The 21,393-nt window shown below is 39.8% G+C and overlaps 1 protein-coding gene and 1 pseudogene across 2 annotated transcripts; both read left to right on the top strand.

Moving 5' to 3' along the window:
• Positions 1-489: 489 nt before the first annotated feature.
• On the top strand, positions 490-2,709 carry LOC148700136 (peptide-N4-(N-acetyl-beta-glucosaminyl)asparagine amidase A-like; annotated as a pseudogene).
• Positions 2,710-14,730: 12,021 nt separating this feature from the next.
• LOC103722786 (protein LIGHT-DEPENDENT SHORT HYPOCOTYLS 5-like) lies at positions 14,731-21,167 on the top strand. 2 transcript variants are annotated; one of them, XM_039132416.3, is made up of 2 exons: positions 14,731-15,632; positions 19,979-21,167. In XM_039132416.3, exon 1 carries the CDS (start codon positions 14,973-14,975, stop codon positions 15,630-15,632), a length of 660 nt encoding a protein of 219 aa, XP_038988344.1. In that variant the 5' UTR covers positions 14,731-14,972; the 3' UTR covers positions 19,979-21,167. The 2 variants fall into 2 exon arrangements, with proteins under 2 accessions (XP_038988344.1, XP_038988343.1); XM_039132415.3 differs by lacking the exon at positions 19,979-21,167 and adding an exon at positions 19,636-19,894.
• The last annotated feature ends 226 nt before the right edge of the window (positions 21,168-21,393 follow it).

Genomic DNA, 21,393 nt, shown 5'->3' with positions numbered 1-21,393 from the left:
TTCAACAAAATGATAAAATGATCGACTCCATCACTTGCACCCTCAAATCCGGAATGCATAAGAGCGATAGGGTTGGAAGTTGAAAGATAGAAAGGGAGCTTCCGTTCTCTTTATAGACCTCATCACTCATCAGACTCAATTATAAATCGTATCATTCTCTGTTTACCTGCGACAACAAAAAAATATCTGTTCCCCCACTGCAGTCGAAGCTCTTGGATTCCTCTACCTGCACGGTCAATCAAATTCGTACGAAGTAGAAAAAGAGCTCACGGCTGAAAGTCGACGGAAGAAAACGGAAATCACCATGAAAGTTCCTCCTCTGCTCTTCCCCTGCTTTCTTGCGCCGTAAAATTGCAGGCCAAACCACCAAGAAGCAAAGAAAAAGAGAGAAACATGTTCCACATTTCTTTCCCTTTCCTTCGATCCGAAATTCTAAACCACAAAAACAGTGCAATTGTAGCCAATATATACCCAAACCGAAGGACTGCAATCTCTCACAGCAGGAAATTATTCCTGTATCACCTTTCTTCTACTAGTATACTATTATCACTAGGCCATCTTCATTATTCCACATCCAAATCAAATATTAGAGATGTATCCAAGCCTCAGCGACTTCCCTTCCCTTCTTCTCCCACTCATTTTCCTCTTTACGTCCACTTCTCTTCATTTCACAGCGGCATCATCTCTCCCCACCTCATTCAAACTGCACCAGGTCCCCAGCACAAACGTCGGCCCGGAGTTCTTGGACCCAACCCTTCCCCCGGCCCTCCCCAAAGAGACCACCCCCAAGTGCTCCGTTCTCGTCCTCCAGCGTGCACTTCGCCGACACCATCGGCTCCCCTCCCGCCACCGCCAACTACACCCAGCCCCACGAGTGCCCCGCCCCCTGGACCCGCGTCATCCTCCCTCTCCGTCTCCGACGTCCAGAAGGACCGCGTCACTGCTGTCTGGATAAACGGCGGGGAGGTGATCCGCACCACCACCCCCCTCCCCACCTCCCCCGGTGGCGCCTTCTGGAAGGTCCACAAGGACATCATCCGCTACTCCGCGCTCCTCATGCGCCTCGGCGACGCCGGCACCGTCTCCATGATGCTGGAGAACTCTAACAACGCCGCCGTCCCCGGCGTTTTCTCTGCCAACGTCTCCCTCCACTTCTACCGTGGCGCCGTCCCTGTCGCCCGCCCGGAAGCCATTGGCACCGCCCACCCGACCGTCAAAGGCCTCTACCGCGAGCCGGCCGACCTCATCATCCCCATTTCTTGTGGACACGGAGCCGGGGGCGGCGGCTTCTGGTTCCAGGTCAACAACGACTCACACGTACCGGCGGCGTCCGTCGCCATTCCAAGAAACACCTACCGTGCCGTGATCGAAATCTTCGGCTCCTACCACGCCGATGACGAGTTCTGGTATACAAACCCGCTCCGATCCTCCTCATTCCGGGAAGAGCTCGGCATGTCCCGAGCCAATGGCGCTTTCCGCCAGTTATACGCGACCATCGACGGAAAGTTCGTCGGCGGCCACATTCCATTCGCCGTAATATACCCTGGCTCGATCAACCCCTACTTCTGGTCCCCGGTGGCTACCATCGGCGCCTTCGACATCCCATCCTACGACCTCGATATAACGCCATTCCTGGGGCTATTGCTAGACGGGCAGCCGCATGAAATCGGGTTCGGGGTGAGGGACAGCCAACCTTACTGGCTCCTGAGTGGAAACCTCCATTTATGGGTGGATGCGTGGTCCGACGTGGTGGAAGCCGGGCTGTTGGACTACTCCGCGCCACCGCTCCAAATTAACCGGCATGCCGAGTGGCGGAACCAGGACGGGCAGTCGGAGGTGGACGCCGAGGGGCTGATCCGGTTCTCGGGTGGGTGAGCTCGTCCAAGGGGAACATCACCACCACGGTGAGGCAGAAGGTAAAGTTCAAGAGCCAGGTGGAGGTCCAGAACCGGGGGGCAGTGAAACAGGTGGAGATGATCAACAAGGAGAGGACCACGGTGGGGGTGACCAAGGGGAACCAGGCGGTGGGGAGGGTGCAGCTCTTCGTGGAGGCGCCGCTCCAGGTGCAGACGTCGAGCGTGAGTGCGATCGCCGGGGCGGTGTTTCAGAAGACGAGGCTGCACCACCAGCTCCAGGAGACCCTCAACTTGAACGAGAACATGGCTGTGAGCACGAGCGCGCTGACGGACCGGCAGGACGCGGAGGGGTCGGTGCTCATGCACGACGGGGCGCCGGTCTGGGGGAGCGGAAGTACCAGATCGTCGTACAAGTATAGGGATGAGAATACCTGCTATCTAAGGACGGTGAACGCCGCCGGTGGCGTGGTCAAGTTCGACGTCGCCAGCCCTCAGTGCTCTGCGGTTACCGTGGCTTAGGATTTAGGTCGCTGGATGTGCGGTTCTCCAGCTTGCTCTGGTGGCTGGATTATCTCAATATTAGGCGTAATGTTACAATAAGTGATTGACCCTGAGACACGCTGCAGTAGAGAAGGCATGTTATAAATATGTTATCGTAAACGCTTCGTTTTCTGTAGCAATTTAGAGAGCATTGCTATGGCTCAAGAATACCAGTATACAACTGTTTCAAGATATGGTAGGACCGTAGGATGGACCAAATGATCATACGGAGACAAAAGCACACTCATAGATTGGATTCTTCAAATATTATTTACAAATTTATCTAATTAAGATAAATAAAAATTATGAATTCTGGCATGGATGGGAAGCTCTGTGGAAGATGAGAGTGGCATCTAGGGTGAGAACTTTTGTGAGGAGGATGTTGTTGTGGGGAAAGATTGCCTACCAATCAGTTTTCTACGTCAGCTTGCCCTTTCTGGCATAATTTTTTTCTGAATTTATTAATCATTTGTCCTATGAGCGCTTGCATGCTTGTGTTGTTTGGCAGGAAACGTATTCCCGTTCCTCCACCTGGTGGAACTGATGGATGCGTAGGATAAACTTCTAGCTTCGTTTTCTGATATTTTATGGGTCATTTGGAAGATAAAAAATTGTTTTTAGTTGCAGGTGGGGAGACATGGTGGTGCATGGAGCATCTTATGTTACTACTGAGTATCTGAAACAGCACATAAAGAAGCATTTCCTTAATGTGCCTATCTGGGTGCGATGGATTCCTCCAACCAACTCAATGGGCTAAAATTAACACGGATGTGTCTTTCCTTGCAGAGATGGATCATGCAGGAACTGGATTTTTGATTAGATCTTAAACTAGTTTTTGCATGCATGCAGGTTACCTGACCTTACCAACTAAAGGTCCCTTGTTTGCTGAGGCATAGGCCTTGGGAGAGACCCTGCAGGAGGAGAAACTACATCATGCACTATGTGCACCAGCATGATAGTGCATCACACCAATCACCTCATCTCCTTGTTATAGGCCAAGGACCAAGACAAGCACATGATGAATGGAGCTCACAAGAAAGAGACGAGATGATTGGTGTGGTGCACGGCCATATGGCTGGGGGTGCAAATTGGACAAGTAGGGCCGGATCATGAGTGACCTCAACCCGACCCGATTCCTCGTTCGGGTCTTAATATTGGTCCTACCAAATGTAGGAACGGATCGAGTCCACGGCTTAAATTTTTAACCCAACGGATTATTTGAGTTGGGTTTGGTCCATGTATAACCTGTCCCAACCCAAAAATTTTGGATCCAGATCGGATTTAGGTTAAATCAGAGTCATATATATAGAGTTCTAAAGTGAAAAAGTTAAATTTAGACAAAAGAAAATTCTAACATCATCCCAACACATTCTTTTGGGAAGTATGTTACAACACATTTAGCATGATAATTTTTTTCCAACAAGACTCAGAAAATAATTGAAAAGAGTTCAAAAAGTGGAGCATCCCTATGGATTATACGAATTATTATGTTTACATATATCTAATAGACCGAAGCAAAGCAAGAATAGAATGCTAAGTCAGTATCAATCTATAATCTAAAAATCAAACTTTTTCATTCAAGTATATCACTCGGCTATATAGTTTGTCACAACATCTCCAATGTCATGTGAATAAAATCAAATCAATAAGCTTGGATTGGCAGGATGGTGACACCATTTATTTCAAACCAATTAATTGATGATGAATACCACTATGATATGGGACTAATCTCTAATTAGGACTTTTCAAGCTGGATTATTACGTTAAAAGATCCAAATTAAACCCATATAACAATCAGATTGGTCGGGTAGGGTCAAAACTCTATAAATCCAAACTCAATCCAAAATGTAGAATGAGTTCAAATTTGAAAGGAGTTCAAATTTGAAATCTGACCCAGCCCCATATATGGATCCTTAAATCGGATCTCGATTGAGTCTAAGCGGGTCAGATCGGATAAGATCACGGGTCAACCCAACCCATTTGCAGCCTTGCATGTGGTGTGGGGTATATAATTTCCCTTGTAGAAGGCTTATAAAATTAATATACCACATATCAGCATCAAATGTGATTCCCTCTTATGTTATTCATAAGGAAGGTTGAGCAAATCCTTGGATGATCTAGATTATAAATGCATATATTTTGGGTATTCTCTAACACTTCACTCAGATCTAACACATGCATTGTTAGGGAAACATGGCTGCAGACTGGCTAGCAAATTTTGGCAGACAAAGCAATTAAAGATATGGACCAGAATTATAAAATTTTCCCTTTCTTTTCAGCAAATTTTGTATTTTAATTGTTCAGGTGTAGGTACCCAACGATGTAATTAGCACCCCTGTTTAGCTGTATGCTTAAAAATTATAAACTATTACTAGTCATCATATTCAGGAAACTAGGGTGGCCTGTCCCTGTACCAACTAGGATTGCGTACATGTCCAATAAGTTATTGATCAGAGAGATTAATTGATCAGAGAGTTTATTTTTTTATGCAGAGTTGTTTTGGGTATTTGACGAGGTATTTATCTGTTCAAGAAGTTTAGAAGGTGTTTGATTGCTAATGAACTTCGGAAAGAGAACCCAGTAAAAATGTGCAGTTTCAAAGTAGAAACGGTGTTATCCTCCTTCCTTCTTGCTAATTGCTTTATATGAAATGGTGTTAAGTTGGCTAACCAACCAATGCCTTCAAAATGGGCTTTTCACTTAAGAAATGGATTTTTTTTTCCAGCTTTTATGATTCTTCTTGCATTAGAGTTCAAGACTGTTGAAGGTTGTCGGTGATATTAATGTTGTGTTTAATAAAGGCGGGGCCGCATGTTGCCTCCCTAGTCATCAAAAAAGATATTAATGCTGTCAGTGGATTTTCTGTATTTTTGGTGAGCCTTTGGAGGTTTTCCTTCCAATATAATGTTGTTTTATTCATCGCTTTCAAAAATTCAGAGTTTATTCTTTTATGCAGAGTTTTTTTTTTGGGTATCTGACGAGGTAATTATTTGCTCAAGAAGTTTAGAAGGTGTTTGACTGCTAATGAACTTCGGAAGGGGAACTCAGTCAAAATGTGTAATTTCAAAGTATATATCCAAATCTCTGCTTTAAAAGAAAAAAAAATTCAATAATTATTTGTCAAAAAAGCTCAACTTGTTTTTCCTACGTAACCTTTTACGTCCTAATGTACCACGCATTTATAAGATAGCTTTCATACTGCAGTACATAAAACCTGGCAATGTTTATCATTTTGTTTTCCTGCATTTGACCTGTGAAAAAGATACTTTCTGAAACAGTAGTTTGAAGTGACAACAGATAAGAAAGGTGCAGGTAATAGGATCGGGGACATGCTTTTTCTTCTGAAACACAAATTAAAACCTGAAGTTCAAAGCAGCACCAGAATAGCGAGCAGAATTAGAGTGAGGGTGACTGAATTGAACTGCGACTTTTGATGTGATGGTGATCCCTGAACCCACAACAAAGTGGAAGTAACGTGGAGTAGTTTGAGGAGTTCCTCAGAATAGTCGAGGGAAAGGTGGCATTGGTGGTTGGGATGTTGCTCTGAAGAGGATGGACTGAGAGAAGAATTGAGTACCCCAGCATACTGGGTGTTGGCTTTGATGATTTGAAGAGAATGGAAGGAGAGAGGCTAGGGGAATGAGGGAATCGAAATGGAAGAGACTCAAGTCTGTTTGGATTTAGATGAATAGATGAATCTATGTAAGCAATAGCAGCAGTGTTGGCATTGGAGGACTCGCAAATGGAGAACTTTGTAATGCCAGAGGCTGGGTCAATGGCGACAATGACAGTTCTTACACAGTTGTTTGGCACAAAATGGAGAAAGATTCGGACAGCTCCCATGCGTTGTGGAAGGTTATATATGCGAGAGGTACATCTAGCTTGATGTTTTTTGAAGATAATCCATGTCTTTATATGGATATTAACCAGGTAAAAGAGGATCTTTATTTTAGAAAAATACTTACTCCAGTGAGTTTTTTTTAAAGTTGGACAAGGAGCCATGCATGTGAACTGCAATATAGATAGCATTCTGTGGCTACTGTGGCTTGCCACAAAACTAAGAAGTTGCCTAATCCTATGCTTGTCATCTAGCAGGCAACTAGCTCAAGTTGACCTCAATGATTATAAGGAAGCTATATTAAAGTCACATGCATCTGGTACTGAATTATTCCTTTTTCCATTATTTTCTTGTTATTTTATGAGAAGCTATCTTTTCTCAATGTGGTCCACTAAAATAATAACAAAAGGAGCATCAACATGAAAGAACTTACGCTTAGAAGAATATCCAAAAGCAAATTATAAAATGTCCTTTTAGTAGTTCAGGTTTGTTCTGTGGAGGATTATATATGTCTGTGTTTTGAATTTAGTATAAACCAGAGTGCATTGGAAGGCCTAGACATGTAACTAAAGAAGAATTAATTAATTATAACATCTGTGGTTAGCTTGTACTCAAGTTTCAGATCCAGAACAAGTTATTAGACGATCACAATACAGAATCACATAGAGTTTGAAATGTAAGTTTAATTTGTCGACTTATTTAAAAAGAATTTGGTAAAAATATATACTAAGATTATTGATCTCGATGGTTTGCCAAAAAGAAGAAGAAGAAGAAGAGAAAAGAGAGGGGGGTGGTGACAGGAGTTATTGATTGCGATGAACAGCTTGTGGTAAGATGATGTTCTTCAATATCTAAACAAACATTGAACCTCAGCATTCTGAACAGATCCCCCCTCCCCCTCCTCCAAGACCAGCAAATTAGGTAAAATTGTTTTAGGAAAATTAAGATAAATATTTTACTAGGCCTGGCTTAACCACAAGCGAACTTGAACATAAAAATTAGCAGTCTACTTATGGTCTCTTTCTTCTTTAGGCTTGTCATATGTTGTGGATTAATGTAAGATAATCCAACATGATGACATGACGTAAAAATATTATATTGTTAGGACCTAGAATCTCATAGAAAAAGGTTAATAAAGAAGATATTAGTTGGATTTCTTAGCTGTATATAAGTGTCCAAGATCCAGCTATAAATAATTAATGTGGGACTTAATACACAAATTCTTACATCCTTTATTTTAAGCATTGCTGTGTTTGCTAGACTAAGAATCCAAATTCAATCAAATCCAATCAAAACACCATGAGCAACCTATGTTCAGCTGTAATGAATCTATGCTACTGTGACCTCTAATTCATAAGAGCCACGGATCTGGCCTACTCTAAGACCATTTATTACAATTTAGGATCTTACCTAAAAAAAGGCTAAAAAATATTATTTAGGTTTTTTAGTCCTATATAACACTACAGAAAAAATAGTTATTTCCGACACTCAACTGCCGACGCTAGGGAGAAGCGTCGACAATTTGGCTAGTGCGCCAAAATTTGCCGGCACTTCTAAATAGCATCGGAAGATACCAACGCTTTCTGTAAAGTGTCGGCGGGAACCTGAAGCGTCGTCGGAAACCAAAATGAAAATGATGCTGTAGAAAACGTTGTCGGAGGTTGATTCCCCCAGGCCGATTCCGATTTGGTCCCCTCCTCCAATGACGCTTTAGAAAATATTGTTAGAGGCCGATTCCCCCAAACGATTCTTCAGAATGCGCTCCCAATCCCCAACTCCTCTAGCCGCCCCACCCTTATTACAAATCCTTAATCCTCTCTTTCTCTCTCCGTCGTTGCCTTCCTATCCCTAACCCAGTAACCCCTCAAGTCGCAACCTCCCCCCCCCCCCACCGCCTCCTTACAAATCCCTAACCCCCTGCCCTTCTCTCTCCGTCGCTCGCCTCCCGATCCCTAACCCCTCCCCTTCTCTCTCCATCGATGATGGTTGCGAACTCCGTCCTCACCAATGGTGGTAAGGGGCAGTCGCCCGGCCGTCTCATGGCGGTGTACAGCGAGGTGCAGATAAGTCGCCTCAACCACCCCCTCCTCCTCCGCTCCGTCGTCAGAGGGCCCTTCAAGATCGTTGACGGGCCTTCAAGCTCCACCGCCGGAAACCCTGGTATCCATCTCCGATCTAAAGAAGTTGGAGTCCGAGGCGTCGTCCTTCCACAATGACCCCCGCCAGTGCTGCGCTTCTTTCTGAGATATGACATTTATTTGGCAATTTATTTGGCAATGAACCATTTTTTATACTTCTCAGGCTTATATCATTTATATGGGAAGCAGAAGCACTGAGACCCAAATGAGATATTGAGACGGAATCACCAAATGCTCATGACTACTGTTCATGGAGGAAGGTTTGAACGGGACTAATATTCTTGTTGCAGAGTTCAGTGGTTCTAAGAGAACAGGACTAATATGACCTCTGACCTTTAAAGCTTGCTAAAAGAAAAAAATCTTTTTAAATATTTTTTTTTAAAAAAACTAATTATAATGACGCTTTAAAGCGTCGTTATGTTATTAAAAAAATAGCGGTTAAAAGCCGATGCTTTCAAACGTCGCTAACTACCCGACGCTTAAAAACGTCGGCTCTAAAAAGCGTCGCTATTCAAGAACGTCAGCAAATTTTTTTTTCCACTCTCACCTAGCTGACGCTTTTATGACGCTTTAGAAAGCATCGGCGGAAAAATTACCGATGCTTATAAGTATCGGTATAGGCTTTTAGAAGACGCCAAAAAGGACAAGTTTTTTGTAGTGTAAATATCCAAATTCTCACTGATAAATAATTATTCCATATGAGATTAAACATAAATCCGCACAAGTTCTCACACTATAGTAGATTAAATCTCTAAATATCTGGTCAAAACAATTCAAGGAACCGGTTTATTCTGCAAAATTATTTGCAAACTTAGGAACTACCAGCTTCATCACTAGGATGATCAAAGTGCTATTTGGTCCATACTTGTACCTCCATCTATATTTGCATGGGGTCCACCACATATGATCCTTATGATCCTCAAACTCCAGCGAAGAGTCAAAATCCCCTCAAGGAATCAGAGCATGCATTCCGACCTGCTTTATTTGAACAATACATGCCTGTACTGTACTGATCGCATGGAGCCATCCAGGAGATGGCCGTAGCCAGTGAAAGAAGTGCTTTTAAAGGCAGGCTCCGTTGTACCCGGAAAAAAAAAAAACAGGGAAGGGCAAGGTCCGAGCTGTGCAAGTGGCAGGCTTTGGACCTCGCATTCAGGGCCCTTGTCGCTCTCTCTGGACGGCCATCTATCAAAAGGACTGAATACTTATTTTATTTTAATTAATATAAATATAGATATGAATACTAATGGGATGAAAATAATTATATTTATATTTATTTTTAATAAATATGGATATAAATTAGATACTAGAACTATAAATATAAGCACGAATATAAATCAGATAATTAAACTTTATGACAGTAAAATCAAAAATATTACTAAGTGGATGGTAATCAAATTAATAGCATATTAATATGGTTATATATTTTTCTTAAAAAAAATTATGAGTGCTACAAAAAATTATATAGAATTACAAATAGAATAGGATATTTGGATATGGATATTGGATACTTGTCGATTCATGTTCATATCTATTTTTTTTGGCAAATATGGATACGGCTATGAATACTAGTAGGATACTCGAATTTCTATTTATATATATTCAGATAGACTTAGATACGAAAATGAATTCGGATAAATATTATCCGGTCTACTTTCACCTCTATATTTGGGTTGCGGGAAGAGAAGAAAAAGTGTGATTAGCATAGACTTATATTTGATTAGATGTTTCAAATAAAAGAGATGGAAAATAACCTTTGCATGTAAATAAGTTTTTCGGTCTCTCATGAAAATTAGAAATCCATATGGAATATGGAAAACCCTTTTTTCTGTGGGTTGAGAATCAAGGTGAAATCCTTTTTTTTAGAAATACCTTTAATCCTAATGGCTTATGTCTTTTTTTTCCTTTTGTAGTCAATTTATTAAGGGCATAAAAGTTATATTATACAATTTTTCTAAAAAAGTAATACTCAACCAAATATATGTCAATTCAGAATATGTGCTTTCTATGCCACTTTTTTATGATGAATTAAATATGCTAAAATCATTTTTTAGATCCAGAGATCGGCTTTCCAAAAAATATATTTTAATGAGGTAAAACTATTTCTGTATATCAAATGAGTCCAAGGGGTTAATTAAAAGAACCTGGGAGCTTGGTTGGTTCAAGGCTAGCTAGTGCTTGGCTTATTTTATAATTAAGCTGAGCAAGCTCAGCGGCTGGATTGAAGAAACATTTTTTTTACATAATTTTTGATAAAAATACTAGAAAATAGAAATAGAAAGAGTTATATCAAGTGGCATAATATACTAAAATTGGTTACACTGCTCTCTAAGTGAAGAGGATATCTACTCATCTCGATTCCAAAATTAATAATGAAATATCCAAATCATAGATTTGCATTGCTGAATTATAATTTATAATACTAAATATATATATATATATATATATATATTACGTTGTCTAGCCTGTGCATTATATAGATACAAGAATGGATGGTTTTCAATTTTCTACCATGTTAAAATAAGTGACAAAGTATTTAAATTAAAAATTCATCTTATTGACCATGATTGACTTATCCTAATATATGTATAAATTGAAAATTGCTTGATTTTAATGCTTAGATTATATCAAGATATGGTCTCATATTATTTTAACTATTTATTTTTGTATCTAGTTGATGCATGTATTAGGGACCACTAATATATATATATATATATATATATATATATATATATATATATATATATATATATTATTTCTAAGTAATTTTAGTATTATAAATTATGATCAATGATGTGGATTTTTGATTTGGATATCTATTATTGATTTTGGAGCTGAAAAAAGTAAATATTTTCTTCTTGAAAGAGGAGCATAGTCTCTTTATATATTAAGAGAGTATTACATTCATAATTCTAGCATCCTCCAATTACTTTTTAAATAAATTGAGAAAGGATAATGATCATCAAGAAAAGCAACATATTGCAGCCATAATAACTTTCCACTTTGTAAGGATCTAAAACATTAAAATAATACCAATAGCTATTAACCTGGTTAGCAGCCCCCTCCCAAGATTCAAAGCCTGGTGGCAGCACATGACCATCTGGTTGTAAAATGTTAAAAAAAAAAAAACTTTCGAGTGATTAGAAGGTTCTATAGCTCCTTGGCTAGTTTATGTGCCTTTTGATGTCAATGTTTACAATTTTTAAGCAAAATCTTTTAGTTTCAGACAATCTAACAGTCAACTTCTATTACTTTTTTATTTTTCAATCTTATTCCTTTGCATGTACTTGTTTGTTTTCTCATCAATTTAGGATTAGATAAATTGACACCTGAGTTTAAGATCTTGGTTCCATATCATATTTTTATGCACAGGATTGTTTTAATTGCTTCTTCTTCTTCTTTGATTTTCATGTCATCAGGGCTTTTGTAACTCTAGAATACATTGGGTAATTTAAAATTCTCTCTCTCTCTCTCTCTAACACACACACACACACACACACACACACACGCACGTACATAATTATCTGATTTTTTTTCTTAAATACAGGTGGGCGTTCATATTTGGTTTTTGACCCAAAACCTTTATCTAGAACGTAGTAGGCCAGAGAGCGGTGCAAATCAGCAAACCGACTGAAACCTCGCTTTCTAGCCATAGCTTGGATTACTCGATTCCTTCAATGATTGAAAACAATCAATTACAGTAGGGTGAGTTACCTATAATTTACAAAATTTCAGAAAAAGGTAAAGTAGGAAAAGTTTGGGTTAAGATAATGGAGATTAATATTTCTTGTTGAGTTTTATAAGATCGGAACAAATTATTTTCTAGTTGCAATTAGCTGCTTGCTCTACATGCCATCATATTTTCTATTGAAAAATAAGAGAAAGCGAAATATCATTCCATACAGTACCAAATGACGCTATATAATAATATATTACTCCATAAATCGTACGATATAACCACCATTAGCAACTCTTAGTGGGCTATCATTCTGATCTTAAAAGCATATTAAACAAGGAAGGTGAAGGGTCTCCCCTATGCCACAAGAAATTATTGCGTGCACGACAACATTGGTGCAAGAGAAACTATTTATCAGAGTGATTAGTCCACCATAGTACGCCGCGTCAATTGGTGGCGTGCACCAGCATGGCTGTGCATGCAATATTTTTTCTTGTGCCATACATTCATGAACACATCTGTGCATGCACACATTCAAGTTTTCTATAGCTAACAATGCAAAACTAAGTAACTTTAATAGAACAATGCTAGAAAATCATGATTAGATTGTATTAATTTTAAACTTTTATCTTTTTTGGATAATAAAATTGGTGTCAATTATTAATCACTTATTAACAAACATAGGCATGCACAAGCTCAAAATGTCTTAAATTGGTTTGATCTCTAAATGTTGAAATTGGAACCCAAAATCCGTATTTTTGGGCTGATCCCCCCTCCCCTCCTCCCTTCCTCCAACAAACAAACAAATTAGTTAGTTAGTTAATTAACTGGGTCGCATTTTAATATGACATGTTGGAGTTAACATTTCTGACCTTTCTGTAATTGAAGCTCAATTGGGCCCACTCGAGCAGGTTCTATATTTGCGCTGGGCATGGATCCGGGATCTAACTGTATTATGAGGTAGATGCCGCTTGAATTGATCATTTGATTCTTCTCTGCCCCTTCTCCTCTTCCTTTTGGAACTTCTTTCCAATTGAACTACGGTCTTGATCAATTTGATACCGCTTGGTTTCTTCTAATCAAGGCTGGAGTATTTGGAAGGACAGAAACAAGAGAATCGTCCTTCACAATTCTAGAAGCCAGCATCCTGTCTTTGATGAGATAATGGGACTTTTTTAGGATCTGAAAACCTCCCCTCTCGAGCAAACTTCTCCCTTTTGTTTCTTTTCTTTTTAAAAAAAATTCTTACATTCCGAAGTTTTACATAGGCCTTGACCGATCCCGTGGTCATCCACGAGATAATGGGCAGGAAGATGAAACGGAGGGTACTTGCTTCCCTTTTTAACTGCAAGCCCTCAAACTGTACCTTTTTTTTTTTTTTTTTCGAAAAAGTATGAAGGAAGGAAGGTGCTGTCCCTAACTTTATCAATAGAGAACTATTTACAAGGAAGTATTTATATGTATGAAAGAGAGATTACCGTGGTTATCTCGCGGAGCTAAAGAGAAGCTTTTGCATTTCTATGGCTATCCAACTGTATTTGAACCCTGGTGGGGGCATTTTGAACCCTGGAGGGGGCACCCAGTTGTACTTCTAAATAGCTGCTCAAATATGCTACAGCCTACAAGTAAAAAAGAGAAAAAGAGAGACTAGTTTGGCCAAACTTCATGGCCTGACTTTGTTGCTTGACGGAATTGACCAGATAGTCCTGGTTGTTATTTTACAGATTAGTCACAGGCATGGAAGTCATATGAATTAAAAGATCCGTGACAAACTCTATTTCAGTAAGTCTATTTGAGGATTTATTAAAACATGCTCACCTATTTTAAGTATCAAAATCCAATTATATGACAGTATGTGTATGCCTGCATGCATGCATGTTTGTATACTTTTAAGTACATATTGTCATAACAATATGTTCAATAGTACGTGTGTGCATGTATGGATGTATGTATGTCTATTAGTTTAAAATGGGTATTTTTCAATTGCAAGGAATGAAAATACTTTTTTCGCTCTCTATTAAATGAAAAGATACAACTCAATAACAGATCCATAGGAGTTGTTGAATTCAAAATAATATAGAATATCTCTAAGCAATACATAGATGACAAGTTACAATCTTCAAAAAGATTTATTGCTTAATACAAAAAAAAAATATACTTAATTGACGGATACAACCATTAATTATATACACACTGGTGCATGTATAAGTTGTATGCTAAAATAAGATATTAAATGCAGTTATTTTCACAGCCTCCTACGATGTAATGCAAGGAAGAGATCAAGTGGAAGTGGAAGTGAAAGTGAAGAAAGGCATATAATTTTGGATAAATAAAACATATAAATATCTTCATCAATTTTTGTGCTCATGTTTCTTGGGTCATTCAAAAACTCATTCTAAATCTTTAAAAAAAAATAAAATGAACTAGATATTTGCGACATTGGCATGATCTAATTTGCTTATTTTGCATAGGTCTTTGCAGCACGTTCCACTTTTTTGTTTAGGTTAGATGTGCATGGACTTGAAGATTTAGATTTGCTAATCCAACTTATTGGGGCTAATTAGGGTTCATAGGCTTCCACAGCATGAATCTCAAACTCCAGCCGTATCACATTGACAGCCAGTTCGTGTACTTTTTTCCGCTTCACAGTGCAGCACACCCACAAGCATTCATCCGAGTCACGTCCTAAACCGGGGGCCACCACGTGAACCCTCACCCTCCTCCCGTCAATCTCTTTCCGTCGCCCTCCACCTTTACATTCCCATCCAACCCACCCTTCTTCCTTCTTCTCTTCTTTCATCCCTCCCCCCGAGATCGAGATCGAGATCGAGATCGAGATCGAGGAGAGAGGAAGTGCAAGCAAAAGAGCGATCTATATCCAAGAAAAACAAAGGAGGAGGAGGAGGAGGAGGAGGAGGAAGTGCATGGAATCAGGCCCCGGGCGGTCCGGTGCGGGGGAGGGATGCTCCTCCTCCCCCAGGGGTGACACGGATCACCCCCCTCCGGCGCCGGCGCCGGCGCCGCCGAGCAGGTACGAGTCACAGAAGCGACGGGACTGGAACACGTTCCTGCAGTACCTGCGGAACCACAAGCCGCCGCTGACGCTGGCGCGCTGCAGCGGCGCCCACGTGATCGAGTTCCTGCGGTACCTGGACCAGTTCGGGAAGACCAAGGTCCACAACGCCGGGTGCGCCTTCTTCGGCCACCCAAACCCGCCGGGCCCCTGCGCCTGCCCTTTAAAGCAGGCCTGGGGCTCCCTGGACGCCCTCATCGGCCGCCTGCGAGCAGCCTACGAGGAGAGCGGCGGGAGGCCAGAGGCGAACCCCTTCGCCGCCCGCGCCGTCCGCATCTACCTTCGTGAGGTCCGCGAGAGCCAGTCCAAGGCCCGGGGCATCGCCTACGAGAAGAAGAAGCGGAAGCGCCAGCCGCCAGCCTCGGCTGCCGGGAGCGGACAGTCTTCTGGAGGAGGAGGAGGAGGAGGAGGAGGAGAGTCTTCTTCCGCTGCTGCTGCTGCTGCGGCTGGGACTCGTCCAGGGCGAGGTGGGGGATCCGGTGCTCCGTCGGGTGGTTCTTCTTCTTCTTGAGTATAGATCCTCGTCACTCTCCTATTTCTTGCTCTTGTTTCTTTCTTCTTTTTTTTTTGCTATTATTTGATGATAAAGTGGGTCAGTAAGATAGGAGTTTGTTATATTATTGGCGATTATCTCTTCCCTCCCTCCTTCTTTATCCTTCTGCCGAGGCGTGAGGAAGGATTTCCAGAAGAGAAGAGTTGAGATCTGTCTCTTTTGATCTCTCGACTTCTTTCTTCTTTCAAGAATGAATAGTAAGTTTAATTGATGATTAGTTTGATTTCCTCTTGCCTTGAGTTTTGCTTTGTGGTTGATGTGATTTACGCAGAAGAGAACTTATACAACCTATAACAGCTTCTCTTTCCTTTTTCTCAGCAAACACTTTTAAGATGAACTGTTTTCATTACCAATTTCTTCCAACCAGTATACTCCCCATTATAACTTGATCCCGTCCTCTTACTTCAGTCACCATCTTCTCTATTATTATTCTTTTTTTTTTCTAGAGAAACATTCTAGTCATCATCTTCAGGCTCCTCTATCCGATCTCATGACACCTCAAGACATGCAATCATCTTCCAATAAATTTCCCTGAGAAAAGGGATCAAATTTCCCCTTCCAAGATAGCGTAAGCCCACGAGTTCACATTCCAGGAGGGGGTTCGACGCATAAGCCCAACTTTTAAAACTTCTTGTGGAGCTACGGTCAAATCCTTACCCGAGTCCAGCTTTTTCTTTCCTTAACTGCGCTGACGGCGGCGCACGATGCAAGCGAATCACTGGTCCCCGGGCGGATCGGCCTGCGAGCTTCTGGACCGCGAGGCCTTTCCCGCACGTGCGTCCCGCCACCCTCTGGGCTCACCCCTCGCCCTCTCTTCCACTCTGAGCTCTCTCCCAGTCTGCCACCGCGGCAGCATTAGTCCTTCTTGCTCTTTTCCCTCCTTCCCCTCCCACCTCTCTGCCCTTCTTTGCCATCAAAGGGAGAGCACAAGCTCTACTTCCTCTCTCTCTCTCTCTCTCTCTCTCTAGCAGTGGCTTTTTTCTTTTTGCCCTGCAACTGTAACTTATTTGGTAATATCTATGATTATGGCAACCTTAATGAAGTGACTCGTACCAGGGCTTATCTTTTGTACTAACTTTATTACGGGAAAATAAATTGTACGTCCGTTTCTCTATCCTCTTCTTTTCCCTTTTTATTCTGCTATTTTTGAACTGGATTTTGCCTATTTCTGATCTCCGACTCTTCTTTCCTGCTGATTCTTGTGATGGTGAGCCTGTGGAATAGCCCGTACCATGAGAATAGCAGTAAACCTCCCTTTTTCTCTTTCTCAGGCAGTCAAACCATGTAAACTTCGGTCCACAACATCGCATGCTGAGGGGGATGAATTAAGTTCTTTGTCTTGTCATGGCCCCTCCAGATCTCTTTAGCCCTTACTGTGCAGAAACTGGTGATTTAAGATGTTCCAATATTTTGGTTTTTAATGGATGTTTTTTCAGTTAAAGCACTCTCGGTATGTGGGGTGTGAGGAGTATAGTGTTGCTGTTCTTAGTTGGTGAGAGGAAGGGGACGAGTACCGCACTGTCCGGTCGGGTCCAAACCGCCATCCGGCAAAATTATTACGTAGACCCTTGTCTTGTAAGGAGTATATACTTAAATATTAGTGAGGCTTTTGCCTCCACATGCATGACACCACTCTTATTTAATGAAACAAAAATCAAACAAAAATCATACGGAGAGACTGCCTCAATATATATATATATATATATATATATATATATATATATATATATATATATATATATATATATATATATATATATTATTTTTTACTAACAAAGCCAACAGTCTTATGATTATGATTATCATTATGAAAAAAAAATCATAGCATTTCGTTTCTTTCTCAGAACATATTTTTGCCGGTACACATTACATAATCTAATGATACACACCAAACAAATTAATTATTTACCAAGTTAATACACATCTTTAGATAAATCAATGCACAATTTTCATGATATTCATCATTATACAATATAATACCGAGTGATACACATTTAAACAATTAATCATTAATAACCTATTACACATCTCCAAATAAATGATGCATAATTTTTAAAACATTATATTCACCAGTACACACTGCATAGCCGGATGATCTACACTCATCAACCTTCTGATACATACTGCAAGACACATCCAGCAATGATTTAATATACACTTTTAGGTAAATCGATTTACAATTTTCAGAATATACTTTTTATCAATACATACTATATAACTAGATGATATACATCAAGCAAATTAGTCATATAGTAAGCCAAAACACATCTTTAAATAAATCAATACACAGTTTTCAGAACATGATGTTCATCAATATCAGTATACAGTAAATAATTTTCTAACTTTGTTTAATTTGCTAAATGTGCATCACTTGGTCATATACTATGTACCGGTGAACATTACATTTTAAAAACTTTATACCGATTAACCTAAAGTTATGTATTAACCTGCTAGATGTTTAATTTTCTTCGTGTGTATCATCTAATTATGTAGTATATGCTAATAAAAAATATATTCTATATTAATATTAATTTTTTTTAAATGAGTACTAAAAAAATATAGTAAAATAAAAAGATTGTGCATATTTCTTTTTTTGTGCGTGTCCCATATGATTTTAGCTCCAATTAAAGTACCCCGCCATTCCTTGCTCGCCACCCTGGCGCAACCCATTCCCATCATTGTACGGCTAAGAACAAACTCCAATGCCTTCACCTGATTCCAAGAACAAATTATTTATGTCGCGTTGCTTCCCTTGGTGTGTTAATGTCTCTCTGGTTGGCAACTTTTTTGCTAAAAGATTAGTGTATCAGAAACCAACGCAAGGTGATTTAAGAGCATCTATTGAGGCATTACTTAAATGATTCGAGTCTTCACTCGCTATATTACTTAATGGCATGGTGATTCCTCCAGAATTTTTCTACCTGATTGCTTAGTTTAAGTAGGATTGTGTTTCTATCGATTCATTAATGAGATTTAACAATAGGCATCTAACAGCACTTCATATTAATAATGATCTGCAGTCTTTTCAATTGATTGGGTTCATAATATGGTGTTTTTCTTTCTTAATTTATTAGTTTATTATAATCTAGGCAGGTGCTCCTGCCCGAAAATATAATCTAAGAATGTACTACGTTGGTGTCGGTATTGTTTCTTCAGTGATAGCTCTTGCCATTGGATTACCTAACATTCACTTCTTTATTCTGAACCAATCTTTACTCAGGCCTGGTTAGGGTTTAATTCTTGCCATGTGTAGCAGTGTAGGGCAAGACTTACCTTATATTTAAGGCTAGGTGACAAGAGCTGCTGACCTAGGGGCGTTTTCGGAATGCAAGCATATTTAGGACATGGCATTGGTCCTCGCCAGTGCCGGCATCAAGGGGCAAGCTTAAATAAGGTAGCCATTTGGGAGGCTTATGAGTGGGGTCATCTGGAACATTCGAAGGACTCAAAATTTACTGCAAGGCTCACATAAAATGTTGGGCAACATACGCGTTAATGGTTCCCATTTTTCACCCAGATTTATTGGCCTTGGAGTCAAGGGGAGGGCTTCTATGTTTGCAGAACAGATGTGGGATCTCTTGGATCTGAGATCTGAACCCAAATGATGGAAAAAAACCCTCATTTTTGTTCCTTCTGGAAGGTTTAGAAGATAAATTTGACCCTACACCAATCATGATGCTGCTGTCTCAACTGAACAAATCTATCAACTTTATATGATGTGTTTTAGCTAGCTGTTATGCTTGATTTATTAAGTTGTTTGGATTTAGTTGAAATTTTATTTCAGATAGTCTTCTTCTCTGTAAAGGATAGTAATTGTTGATATTGGTGGCTATCAATAGCTGATGTAGGGGATATCGAGCATTTTCATTCTTAGCTTAGCTTATATATATAAAGAACCAGTTTGCCATGGCTTCTCTTGTGGCACATCTTGAACTTATAAATGCATCGGCTATTTCGGCAGGTCTCCTTCACCTACTCCATTGGGTGATATTAACCGGCAAGAATCAGTGCCATCAATTAGAATCATGCAAAGAGGAGAACTTCCCTCTTTTTGAGAAATAAAGCAAAAACCTAATCATACTTGTTGAGTTTCTGGTCTTAAAGAAAGGTGGCCCCTGAATGTTATTTGTAGATGCTTGAGGAGATGATGATTTGTAAAAAGATCAGACGTTTTATAAGGATATATATTTGGCTGGTAGTGTTTGTGGACCGTTCTTAAATCTCTTTTTATAAGTAATACATATGATGCGCCAACCTCCCAGTTAAGAAATTAATGTATAAGATGGATTGATGCTCTTTTTCAGGTGTCCGCTGCACAAAAATTTAAGGAATGAATGCTGGGGTCATGCTGGCGAACATGTCAACTTTCTTCAGATGATGAGATGCCTGTTAATATATACGGATGCTTTGTCTGAACTCGAGAAAGTTTATTAAAATGTTAAGTTCTCTTTGTTGTCAGGAATTTTAGGTTTAGCTTCTCAAGGAAGGAGTTTAGGTTATTGATGCCCATCATGTTTAAACTTGTAGGTTGTTTGGTAAAAGCCACAATATTATCATTCTTGTAGAAAAATGTTGAAGCATCTGAAGTGAACAATCAATAATCTAATTTAAGATGCCCTTTTCTAGACTATTATGCACAGAAATGCTAGTGCAATTCGTGTTCCTAAGAGCATGGATAGAGAAATTAGTTAATTGGAGGATCTGTTAAGTGAACTAGATATTTATTTCAAATTAGTTGATATAATTAGATTGGATCAAAAAGAAAGATGGAATTAAAATATATTTGAGTTGATGATATGAGGAAAGATATATATCACCGAAATAATCTCTAGCCAATTAAATCCCTTGTCCTTAAAAGAAAATTCAACTACAGTAGCTAAAGTATAAGCATCTTATAACTAGTTCATCATCTAGATACATGTGATGCGTTTTTCTAGATCATGCCTGATTTCAGTTGTGTTGCAATGAATGCTTATTTGGAGGTCATTATAGGTGCTAAGAGAAGGTATATAGATACGATTTTCCTCAATATTAAAGCAAGAGAAAGGAAGAATTAAAGCTGAAATCATGATTGTGCATGATGAATTGCTAAGAATCTTAAGAGAGCAGCTTCATTTCTTAAATAATGGTTCAAGAAATTCACAGATAGTAGTGTGCATAGTGTTTTTTTTTTTTGAGAAAATATTGTGCCCAATGCAATACCTGAATTTAAAAGTGATCCATTAATTTTCTGGGAACAGTTTGGTCTTTGGGCAGAAAATCAAATATTTGAAGCCTAGACGACCAGCACAGGTCAGCTTCATCTTAATCTTTTCTCGGGTAAGCGCAGCTTTACCTTAATTAGCATGATAAACTTTCTCATAGTGTATATTAAAATGTAGGGTTTGGAATACACAGAAAGACTATGCAACAGGTTAATTAATTTAGGGGGGACTGATTCATTCCTGAGATTTGTGAAGCCATAAGATAAAGTGGAATAATTCTTACCCCCCCCCCCCCCCCCAAAAAAAACTAATTAAAAAAAAAAGAAAAAGGAAGAGGAGGACTAATTATTTCATAATTTTACAGGAGAATGTCTCTAAGCAACCAGACCTTTATTTTCGGTTTTTTGGAGGGTAAGAGAACTAATCAGACTTCTACCATATAAATACTGGAGTTGGTAGGTTCAATCTGAAGAGAAATTTTAATAATGTCTGCATCTTATCTAGAGACTCCAAAT

Source organism: Phoenix dactylifera, chromosome 14 (assembly GCF_051530095.1).
Source record: "Phoenix dactylifera cultivar Ajwa chromosome 14, Ajwa_hap1_PhDact_Kaust_v1.1, whole genome shotgun sequence".
NCBI lineage: Eukaryota > Viridiplantae > Streptophyta > Magnoliopsida > Arecales > Arecaceae > Phoenix > Phoenix dactylifera.
The sequence above is the reverse complement of the archived record's forward strand: the minus strand, read 5'-3'. Positions and strand labels throughout refer to the sequence as shown.